General features: G+C 32.5%; 1 protein-coding gene across 9 annotated transcripts in view; it reads right to left on the bottom strand.

The window, feature by feature from the left end:
• GPCPD1 (glycerophosphocholine phosphodiesterase 1) overlaps window positions 1-12,211 on the bottom strand; it is a 99,028-nt gene that overhangs the window by 43,895 nt on the left and 42,922 nt on the right. For all 9 annotated transcript variants that reach the window (XR_004231839.1, XR_004231841.1, XR_004231840.1 and 6 more), the window contains 5 exons: window positions 11,360-11,522; window positions 10,232-10,364; window positions 8,310-8,364; window positions 7,099-7,191; window positions 568-645 (listed from right to left, as the gene is read on the bottom strand). Coding sequence is in view for 6 of the 9 variants with exons in the window: in XM_023494679.2 (XP_023350447.1) it covers window positions 568-645; window positions 7,099-7,191; window positions 8,310-8,364; window positions 10,232-10,364; window positions 11,360-11,522 (522 nt within the window). In the remaining 3 variants the exon portion in view is untranslated. The remainder of the gene's footprint in view (window positions 1-567; window positions 646-7,098; window positions 7,192-8,309; window positions 8,365-10,231; window positions 10,365-11,359; window positions 11,523-12,211) is intronic.

Below are 12,211 nucleotides of genomic sequence, written 5' to 3'. Positions count from 1 at the left end.
AATGATAAACAAGCTTTAAAAAGGCCTAGAAAGATTTATGAACTAATACTGAGCAAAACATGCAGAACCAGGAATATATTGTATAAAGTAATAAAGACGTGGCTCTTCTCAGTGGTTCAGTGACCCAAGGCAATCCCAATAAACTTTGAATAGAAAATGTCATCTGTATCCAGAAAGAGAAATGTAGAGATTGAATGTAAATCAATAAATGCTATTATGTTCACTTCTTTTTTGTTTTTTTCTTTCCTCTCATGAATTTTTCCTTTTGTTATGATTTTTCTCTCCCAACATGATTCAAAAAGAAATGTGTATTTAAAAAGTTAATAAACATGTATAACCAGAAAAAAACCACCCTTAATAAAAATTTTTTTTTAAAAATTATTCTTGTTTCTATGTTTTGATTCAGTAGTCCGAGGTCCTTTCCATTTCAAATTCTAAATACTATTAAATTTACTCCCAGTAAGAGAAAGATGAAGCATACTTCTAATATTTGATAGAAAATTAATTGAATTTTTCATATGAAAAAAGCAACTTCTAAAGTTAAAGAAAAATGAAAATTCTTATTACCTTCAACAGCTGGAGTTGTTCAAAAGTTAACTCTTTCACTGGAATTTCAAACAGTTCTGTGGGTTCATCACCAAATTTCTTAAAAAAAAAAAAAATCAGAAAGATTAACCTTCACTAAATGCATTCCAAGTTATGAACAAATTACTATTTCAAATACATCATTAATTAAAAAAAAAAAAACCTGGAAAATAAGAATATTAGACTGCAAAAGACATAAATAGTGCAGGGGTTTCTTCTTGTTTATTACTTCTCTGTTACTACAATAATAGTCTTCATTATAATCTCATCTTCCTTCCTTGAAGGTTAGAAGAACTCTTTGATTGTTTTTCTCAGTACCCTCTTAAGCCTAACACAATGACTAGCACATTGTAGATGTTTAATAAATATTTGCTTATTGATTGATAAATTTTCAAGAAGCCAGAATCACTGCCAGAGCATGATAAGGCATACTTGATCATAAAGAGAAGATAAAACTTTAGTGGAGTACATTTTTTCTTAGATTTCTTAAAAAAAAAAAGGTAAATGTATTAGTCAGAGAAGAACATTTAGTCTAGAGTTTGACATCTTTATTATTCTGATACTTTGATAGCCCTGTGATTTAATTTATTGATAGAGGAATCCCTTTCAAATACTATCATTTACAGTTCCACACTTTCCCAGCCTCTACAATTCTCCTTCATGTCCTCTCATAAAAACCTTCACAAGAAATTCATCTAATGTGTTTGGTGCATTCTTTCTTACTACATGACTGACCCATTTTCTTTTCTGGTTAAATATCTCTCTGATTATGTCTTTTATGCTACTTCCCCTGCAGTCTATTTGTGTCCAGCATGTATCTTTATCCAACTACTTTAATTCTTTGGATACTGTTATTTCACAACTTAGAGCCTTACAAAATGAAAAGAAAAGGGCAGGGGACTTATTAAACACCTATTACATGCTAGACATTGTGCTAACTAATCACTTTATAAATATTATTTTATTGATCTTCACGATAATAGTATGAGGTAGGCGGAGATTTAATGACTGGCCCAGAGTCACAGAGCTAGTAACTGTCTGAACCTGAAGCACAGAGCTAGTAACTGTCTGAAGCTGAATTTCATTAAAGATTTTCCCTGACTCTAAGTAGAACTATGAATCCATTGCATAACTCAACTTCCTTTTTCATTCCTTCCATCATTTTGCATTCACTGAGATCTAGCTCCTTTTTGATGATATGGCATTCCTGTGAGCACCTTCCAGAACTTGGTACATTTTCATTAATATTCCTTGAATCATGTTAGATTCAGAATACTCTTTGCTCCCACTGTCACATCCATTCTCTTTCTACAACGAACAATTAGCAATCTCTACTCCTTTAAAATTCTTTTAATCTAGACTACATCTGTTCGAGACTGTGGTAGGTATTATCAACTAACCTAAAAGACATTCTTGCTTCCTCAATGAGTTTAATGCATGGCTCTTTCCTTCCCAATTCCTGCCCTCATACTAAGGGACTTCAATATACATGTTAACAATCCCTCAAAAAAAAAAAATAAAATAAAATAACTTCTGTGTTCCTCAATTTATTAAATTCTCAAGACCTCAACTAAAGGATTTTAATATAGCTGAGCTTGCTATATTTTCTCCTCCTTTATCCCTGTTTTATGTGAAGAAAGAGCAATTCTCTTATACCTATAAGTATTCCATTTCCAAATTCATGAACTCTGAAATACCTTTATCTGACCAATCTTTTGTCATTCTACTTTACTCTCTGTCTTACAATTCCTATTCTGGTTTTTAGCTCTTATTATGATCTAATTCCTCAACCTCAGTTCCTTCCTAAGCATCATCCCTACAGTGGCTAGTATTCTCCCCATTTTCCTTAGTGAACAGGTTCAAATCTATACTATCATCTTTTTGCCAGCTCCTTGTCACCTTATTTTATTTCTAATTTTGTCCTACCAAATCCAGTGAAGACTGGGCTTCAGTAACTCCCACTATTCCTTATCCTCATTACTATCCACATCCCACAGAATAACACAGAAAAAAAAAAAATCAAAAAAATATTCTCACTACCTAGTCAGATTTGTATTACATTTTCAAATGGGCCCTTACAGCAGCAAGGCAATCCCTTTACACTTCCTTAATTTAATCACTATACCATCATCACTGTGGTTTTTCCAAATCTTTTTATCCTTCTTCAAATTTCTCATAGCACCCTGCACCCCACACTCTTACCCAAGAATGTCGACCAATTGGTTCACTGAAAAATTGAGGTAATTTACCAAGAAATGACTTCTTTTGCCCTTGTCATTTTACATCATTCAGATGCTTTTGCCATTATCTCCTCCTTTATCCCTGTTTTATGTGAAGAGCAATTCTCCTAGCCAAGCAAACATTTCTACTAATACAACAGATCCTTTTCCATCCCATTTTCTCCAGCAAACTGCCCCCTCTATCATCCACTCTCTCACTAATTCCAGTCTCCATATACCTGCCTATTTTTCCAACTGATTACAAATATTCTCACATCCTTTCCATCATTGAAAAACCTTCACCTGATCTGCCCATCCCCATTACCTATCATCTTATTTTTCTTCTCTTTTTCATAGCTAAATTTCTTGGGAAGGTTGTCTACAATCACTGCCTCAACTTCCTTTCCTCTCAATTCTCTGAAGTGTGGCTTTTGAGTTCATCATTGAACCAAAACTGTTCCCTTCAAAGTCATCAGTGATCTTTGAATTTCCAAATCTAATGTTTTTTTCTTCTCCAATCTCCATTCTTCTTGACCTTTTGACAGTGGTCTGTTTTCTTCTAGTTTTCCTAATTATCTCATAATATCTTTTTCAGTCTCCTTTGCTGGACATTCATCTAAGTCATATCTAGTAATAGTGAACTTAAATCCAATTCACTTGCATGTCATGGCATCACTTCTCTGATATTATGGCCCTCTTCTAGACTGAAGGACAAACAGCAGGGACAACCAATTTAGGAGATCCATAAGCTGGAGATTATGCAGAAGAGGTCAACCAGGATGATGAAAGATTTTGAGCTCATTTAATAAAGATTAGTTGAAAGAACTGAGTACATTTTATATAAAATAGGGTAGCCTTGGGGAATGTAAAAGCTGTTTTAAAGTATCTGAAGGATAGTCATGGGTTAGACAGATTGTTCTACTTGAGGGCAGAATTTGGAAAGAGGCAGAAATGCTTAATTTCAAGAAAAGCTTGCATATATTTAGAGCTTTCTATTAGTAGAATAGACTATCTCAAGAAATAGCATGCCTCACTTGAAGGTTTTTCAATAATGGCCCGAAAGTTGGATATATAATGCAGATTCTTTTCCATATAAATTGGACTAATTAGTTGTTGATGTCACTTCAAACTTGTATTCTATGTTATTTAGGTAATAAAATTAAAGAAAATCCAGAACGTTACAGATGATAAAGCTTAAAAAGCATACCAACAGACTGGATTGTTGTTTGTTCTTTGTTCTTGAAGAGGATCATGACATCAGGGAAGTCATGTCATCATAGGCAAATGAATTAGATTTAAGTGAGGGAGGGCTAGAAATATTGGTATATATTCTCCAGGACTCCATCTTATGCTTTCTCTTCTCCTTTTACCCAAATTCTCTTGGTAATCTCATTAGTTCCCATCAATTCAATTATTATCTCTATAAATATGATTCCTGGTTGTATTTATTCCTAACCACTTTTCTAATTTCTAGTATCTAACTGCCAACTGAGCATCTTGAACTAAATATATTACCATAAACTTCTCATACTCAGCATGTCTAAAACTTAACACATCTTTTCCCACTAACCCCTGCCTCCTCCTAACTTTCTTGTTATTGTAGAGCAGGACTAAGAGAGCCTTTTTTCTGTCAAGAGGTATTTGAATATTTATAACACTATTCATGGACCATACAAAATTATCAATTTATAGAACTCAAGCAGTGGGAGGTTGTTGTATTCTGTTTTCAGGTCATCAATGCCTGCCATTGCCTTAGCAAATAATTTTGCTGCCGTATATAGCCCTCAAGCCACACATTCTCTAATCCTTCTGTAGAGAGTACCATCATTTTCTCAGTCAATCAGAATTGTAACCAAGGAGTCATTAGGAACCCTTACTCTCACCCATGCCCATATCCAATCTGTTGATATCTTGTAAACTCAAACTTTTTTCCTCTGACACTACAACAATCCTGGCACAGGCCATCATCATCTCATGAAGCTGGCTATTGCTTGTGAATTGACTTCTCTGTCTCAAGTTTCTCCTCAGTCTAGTCCATTCTTTGCTCAGTATCAAAATGATCTTGGAAGCAGTTAAGTGACACAGTAGCTAAAGAGCCTAAATTCAGAAATACCTAAATTCAAATTTAATCTCAAGATACTAGACATTTGACCTTGGGCTAATCACTAAATTTGTCTGTGTCAGGTTTCCTCAAATGCAAAATGAGGATAATAATAGCAACTACTTTTCAGGGCTGCTGTAAGACTCAACTGAGATAACATCTGTAAAGTGCTTGGCAAACAATAGGCTCTTAATAAATCTTTCGTTTTTTCATTCTTTCTTTCTAAAGGATAATTCTGACCATGTCACTGTTCAAATTCAATAAACTCCTTTAGTTCTCTATTTCCTCTAAGTTACGTGTAAAATATTCTGTTTGTCTTTTAAAGCCCTTCACAACTTGCCCCTTTTTACCACTCAATAACAGTATTAGTTATCTATTATTCCCTCTCACATACTCTATGTCTCTAACTTGCACAAAACACTCATCTCTGAACTGCTTGTATTTTCACTGTTTGTCCCCAATGCCTGCAGTTCTCTCCTTTCTCACCTCTGTCTGCTTCTTTGGTTTCCTGAAGTTTCTGCTAAAATTTCTTCTACAGGAAACTTTTTCCAGTCCTCTTTAATGTTATCAATTCCCTACAAGACCACCCCCTATTTTTTTCTGTATCTCTTATTTATAGTTGGTTGTTTGAATATTATTATCCCATTAGAATATAAAAAGCATGACTACTGTCTTTTGCCTTTATTTGTATGCTCAATGCCTAACACATAGTGGGTACTTAACACATGCTTGCTGAATTGAATTGAAATGGGTTCTCTCTTCTCAAAAATCAAGTATGTTTCTTGGAATGAGAACTTTACTCAAAGACTCATTAATTTAAAAATTATTATGTATAATTTATATATGTCAGAGTTCCAATTCTTACAAAAGGTATATTTCAATGTTGTGAAAGAGATGCAAAATAGAGACCAAAATGAAGATTTCTTATTAATAGTGCTGCTTTTTAGATGCTCCTGTGTATTGATGACACTAGCTTGATTACATCAAATCCCAGGACACTACAGTCTGCAATATCAGATTCCCAAACATTAAAGAGTTTGGTTGGCCTAATCAAATGCACAGGAAAAGCAAAGTCTTTGAAAAATTCTTATTATGTACTTGATCAACAGCATTTAAATCTGCCCCATTAGCAACATCTTAGAAAAATATTGCAGAGAGGGGATAAAGTAGGACTAGAATGATATAGATGGAGAGGTTCCCATTTTTCTCTTTGCCTTTCATTGTATTTAGTGCTTAGCATGGTGCCTAGTACATCAAAGTGTTTAATAAATTCCAATAGATTGACAATTCCATCCTGTCTTGAGACAAATTTGTATATAATCATATGTGCTGGGGGAGGGGAGGTGGAGGTGGAAGTCTCCTTTCCTTTTCTGAAGAAAAGGAGCTAAAGCAGTATTATATACTGCCAATTTAATCAATATCCTAGAAACCATTCTAATTTTTAGTTTTCTTTGCGAGGTCTTTCCAAATTGGTCAGAGTTTGATTCACTAATCATGCTCTTACTAAACAATTTGTCATCTATATGTTACTCTCAAATTTCATCAACTTAGAGCTGGGAGTTTATAAATCATCTAGTCCAAAGCTCTCATTTTACAAATAAAGTGCAATGGTCACTAAATTTGGCTTGGTCATGACTATATTTCTAGTATGTACCTAGGTCTTCTAGACACTGATGTCGGTCCTCCACTGTGACAAGCTGCTTCTTTAACACAGTGATAGGAAATGGATCTATGATTTCATGGTGGCGGGAAACTTCTGGGTAAAGAAACGTTCTCTACCAATGTAGGTCATCACCTTCATTGAAACTTAGTGTCTAAGATACTTCCAGAACTCTAACAGATGAAGAGATTTGAATAGGGTGATATAGTCAATATATATTGGAAGTAGAACTTGAAATCAGGATATAAACCTGAAGGGCAAAGATGAAATAGGAAGAAAGGGAAACCAATCTATCTCTCTTTCTCCAACACTCTGTTCTTGCTGTTTCAGTATACTGTTTGGTTTAGCATCAGTATTTCCCTCCAACAAAAAATGTTCAAAGAGGAAAATAAAATGAAAAAGATTTTATACTATTTAACATTTCAGAAGAAAAATCATATTTCATTAGGAAATTCAATTAGACATTTAAAAAACTTTTATGAAAGAACAATTCACTAGTTCTTTATTATTTTAATAAAACATTTTTAGCATACCTTTTTCATAGTCATGCAACAAGTGAGATCATGATATACAATAGGCACAAAATCCTTTGAAAGATGAACATCAAATTCTACATAAGCTGCACCCTAAAGAAAACAAGTGATTAAGAATTAAGGCAAATTTTATGGGACTATAAGACATCTTTAAAGTCATGCAAAAGGACAGATACAATATTAGGATATGATTCAGTTAATCTTTACAAATGTGTTGTATAATTTTAGAAGAGAAAGACAACTACTATCCAGAACTGTTACTATTATTGACAAAGCTCTATTAACAATTGCTATTATTCTTACTAAAATGTAAGAGCTATAATAATGCTTTAAAAATCCCTACCTATGCTATATAACAATAAGAATAGTTTTTCTAATGAGGTAATGAATGAGGTACAATGTGGAATTGGTGCTCCCCCTTCACAGATACAGATCACAATCTATTTAGCACATTTCAGTGCCTATAAAGTAACATTGAGTATAAAGTGGTAGGGAAAGAGGGTAGTAAATTTAACAAAATAAAATTTGTTTTAAGTAAAACTTTAACTTCTCAAAATGAAAAGTGAGAGTAGAGACTCATTATTTTTCTCAAAGCTTTTCTCCTTTTATTCAAAAGTACAAGCTGATGAACTGGTGCTAGGTTTCATTATTCACTATTACCTATTTAGCTGGCTAAATAAAGATTAAAATGGGGGGAAAAAAAAAGTACAAGCTGAGTGATATTTTTAAAAATTCCATCTCTCATCTCTATAAGACTAGCCTATATATTTGAATGAGAAATAGGTCCATTCTATAACTCAGTTATTAAAGACATCAATAAAGAAAAAATATAACAAGCAAACATATTTTTTCATTTTTAAATATTCTTCACTTGATGAATAATAGTTACTCACTCAATTTTCAAAACTCATCTAAAATTTGTAAACAGCTTTCCTCAAAAAAAAAAAAAAACAAAAAAAAAACACAACAAAAAACAACACCCTATAAGTAAATGATGGATTATACTATTTCTACATAAGAAACTAAGAGAAATAATTTGCCCAGAATTTTCAGAAGTACAAATTCTAATAAACATATTAAAAAAAGATAAATTGATTGATAAAGCACTTCCTACAGATTTCTTTTTGATTCTAAAATTAGTGAAAATTTACACATCATTTTCTTTATACCAAAAATTACAAATTATTTAAGAGGAAAAAAGAGTTACATACATGACTAGCTGCACTTCTTAAAGAAGCAATTGTATTTTCTTGTACTTTAGCAAGCCTGAAATAGAGGACACAATGTTTTACTTTTTGTATTCTTTTAAATATATATATTTTTTAAAACACAAAAGAAAACAAAGAAGTTCAGAAGATGATGGAAAACAAGATAATGTTGGTACTACTACATTAAATTTAATGTTTAAGAAAACAAGCTGTATGGAAATATTTATGGTTTAATATAAAATTCTTTTCTGATTTCTATATATGGAAATATTTATGTTTGGTGATTTTCTAATTCATAATGAAAAAATGTAAAGAACATAAAATCAGAGAATTGAAGTATGTGTGAGACTTGCAAATGACTTAACTATTCTAAAATACTTTTTGCTAATGGAAGTGAGGATGGTAAAATACTAACCAAGGTGACCAATAGAAGAGAATTTAAGAATGGGAAGATGTATTTATTCTATACCTGACTAGCTTACTAATTCCAAAGCTATTGGTTTTCTTATGGCTCTAGGTTCCTATTTCCTTGATAGACTGCTGTGTTGTATCTAAAAGGCAATAAATCTTTGACGTCAACTCATTTAAATTCCATTCCTTCCTTCCTGGATATCCTTTCTTCTTGAAGTTTTTATGACAGTTTTTGCTGATTTTCTTACTGCTATATCTAAAAATGCTTACATCAGTCTCCTTTGCTGGTCCTTCAGTAAAAAATCAAATTCACTAGTTGTAGGTGTATTCCCCCAAGACTCTAACCTGGGTTCTCTTCTTGCCTCCTTCTATTCTTGATAGGGAAGCTTTTTTTCTGCCAAGGGACATTTGGATATTTCTTACATTAGTCACAAGCCATATAACATTATCAGCTTATAGAACTCAAATAGTGGGAGTCTTGTACTTAGTTTTCACCTCATTATCACCTGCAATTGTCTTAGCAAGTTATTTTGCTGGCCTCATAAGACTCACAGGCCAGACATTCTCTATCCAGTTCTACATTACAGGCATAGTTGATGATTAGGTTCCATACAGTCTAATATCATCTTTATAAAGATGATCACATATACACACATATGCATGTATATGTATGCATGTATGTGTGTGTAGTCTCTCTCTTAAACTAAGGGAACTAGGGATAGAAATGAGTTCTGCCTTGGTAGAGTTTGCAAAAACCTTTGCAAAAATAATGTGCGAGTTATCTGTGTCTGAGTGAGAGTCCCCAAATATACTTCCAACTAATATCTGTTCAAAACTCCAACCTTCTATTTCCTATATGCAAAAAGGAATAAAAAGGAAGGAGAGATTATTATTAGAGATAAGGAAGCCAAAAAGGAATTCAATGTGCTTGCTCTAATATCACACAATTCTTTAATTGCAGATTCAGGATGAAAAACCAGTTTCTTTAAGAAAGACTCCAATATTCTTTTCACTATACTCTGGAGACTTAAAAAATAAATTATTGGGAGAAAAAAAGACAAGTCTTTTAAAAAAATTGTATACAATAAAATCAGCCTGATTCACAAGTCAAATATAAGTGTCAACAAGTTTCCAGCTAGAACAAAATGTCAAATATTTATAGCTGAAAGTGAAAAAAAATTGTACTTATGACTTCATACACAGTTCATTACTATACTACTGGGTCTTCTTGTTTCTATCTTTATTAATTCAATAGCTGACAAAATATTCAAAAAAGAGAGATTGGCAACAGTTTCTAAAATTTTTTATAAAATTTTAAATTCTTCACAGCAGATCGTACCAAAAAAAAATTTAAATTTTTTAATCTATTTGCTTCTTTCAAAATAAACCTGTGACCATCACACAAAGGCAAAATTAAACACACAACTATGACAGATATATAGAAAAAATTCAAATTTTCATCAACTATCAAGTGGCTTTTTTGTTTCATAACCATAAATTTACATAGAACTTACTTGGCAGTAGTTGTAGAGTTTCCTGCACCTCGATGTCCAACATCCAGAGGTGTTCTTGGATTCCAGTACTTTGAAAATGAACACTTCATATTACAAGTGTATCCAGCTAATGGCTTAATAATTATATAATCAACTTTTAGGAAATAAAGGAAAAAAAAAAGAAAAATGAGAATTCTTCATTACTTATATATTGAATCCTACTCACAAATATTATATATTTCCCCATTATGTTCAATTCTTGAAGAGTCTATTGTGTTTTATGTCACATAGACATAGCACCACCGATGTAAATGTGTTATTTAAAAGATAAGCTCTTGCTTCCAGGCACAATTTGAGCTTATTAAAGGCACTATGCAAATCCCCAAAAGCAAAGGACCAAAAGTCTCCCTCAAGTTTAATTCTTGACCCAACTTGTCCATTTGTATTTTATTTCTCATATATACACACTGATGGACAAGCTCTACATGTTGTCTAAAAATATGTCATCATTCTTGCAATACAAATTCTTCAAGTACTATGCCTTTCCTATGTGGATAAGGTGAAATTTTTTGAACATCTATGGATCTTTTCCAAAAGGTTCTGCAATGTTCTGAATTCTTTGACCAGCAAACAAAAATATTTAGTGACTCTCACCATCCACAAGGAACCTCTCTATAATCTGGGAAATGTTTTGAATCTCCTAGAGTAGTGACAAAAATCTTTAGATAGGACAAATTTCTGTTTCATGCATTGCATAATGTGAATGGTTAATTATTAATAACATTTACACAATACCCAACTACCTGTCATGAGAAAGTCTTCCAGTATATAAAGTGGATGCTATTATTAGCTTCATTTTACAGATGAGGAAAATTGAGACAAAGTTAAGTGACTTGCTCAAAGTCATATGACAAAGTGGTACCAGAACAGAGATGGGAACTCACAATGTTCCCATTAAATATATAATTAAGAGTCAAAAAAACAAGGAGATATACCCCACAAACACTGACAATGCAAAAATAATTCTTATTCCTTTTCAAATCTATTCTAATGCTATAATTTAAAATCAATTAAAATTATAATTAAGGATAGTAACTTTAGCTTACATTGCAAAACTTCACATAACCTCTGAATTGCCATCATAAATACCTCTAACTTTGCCAATTGCTTTTCTTGAATTCCTGCTCATGATGGGAAGTGAGAGAATTCCTGCACTTCTTCTACTTTCAGCAATAGTAGAGGACAACAGACATGCAGTGCCAACATGTCCTGGAAGTGCATCTCCTTGCACAACTGGTTCACTTAAATCTTCCTGAAAAATTAAGTATTAGAACAGGTAACTCATTTTATATAAACTTTTTATAATTTGATAATGTTCAATATCAATTTCTGAACTTCTGAATGGTTTAAGGGGAAAAAAGAGTCATGATGTAAATGTATTATTTAGACGAATTTTAAAAACTAAGTTAATCTGATTAATATACTTTAAACCAATTTATATTTATCTCAGGTTCTATTAAACTGTACTTGCAAACATCTAATTCTATAAGTTGTATTCAGCTGATAACCTTGAACTCATACTAAAATTCACACATAATTAATTTACAGAAAAATTTTATGACTGTAATATCCTCTACCCAGGTAGTCTCATGTAGAATCCTGAAGAGATATGATACAATGTCAATTGTAAATGATAAGGGACATATAACTTCTTACTAGCAGACAGAGGAGGACAAAGATAGTTAATAGGGAAGGTATATATTAAATAACAGAGAGGTCCAATAACTGCAGGTACATAGGGAAAAGCTAGCACCACAACATGTACCTTCGTTCCTTGTACTTTAGAGACTGCTAAAAGTAGACTACTAGGGAAAGAGCATTTTATCAGTTGAGGTAAATTTCATTTTATTTCTGAGTCACAGAGTCCCTAAATCGTGTGTGCTCTCTCTTTAAACTAATCAATCAGTCTGACTTCACCAATTTTTCTTATTGCTTGATTTA

Source organism: Sarcophilus harrisii, chromosome 2 (genome assembly GCF_902635505.1).
Source record: "Sarcophilus harrisii chromosome 2, mSarHar1.11, whole genome shotgun sequence".
Lineage (NCBI taxonomy): Eukaryota > Metazoa > Chordata > Mammalia > Dasyuromorphia > Dasyuridae > Sarcophilus > Sarcophilus harrisii.
Note: the sequence above shows the minus strand (reverse complement) of the source record. Positions and strands in the feature narration are given on the sequence as shown.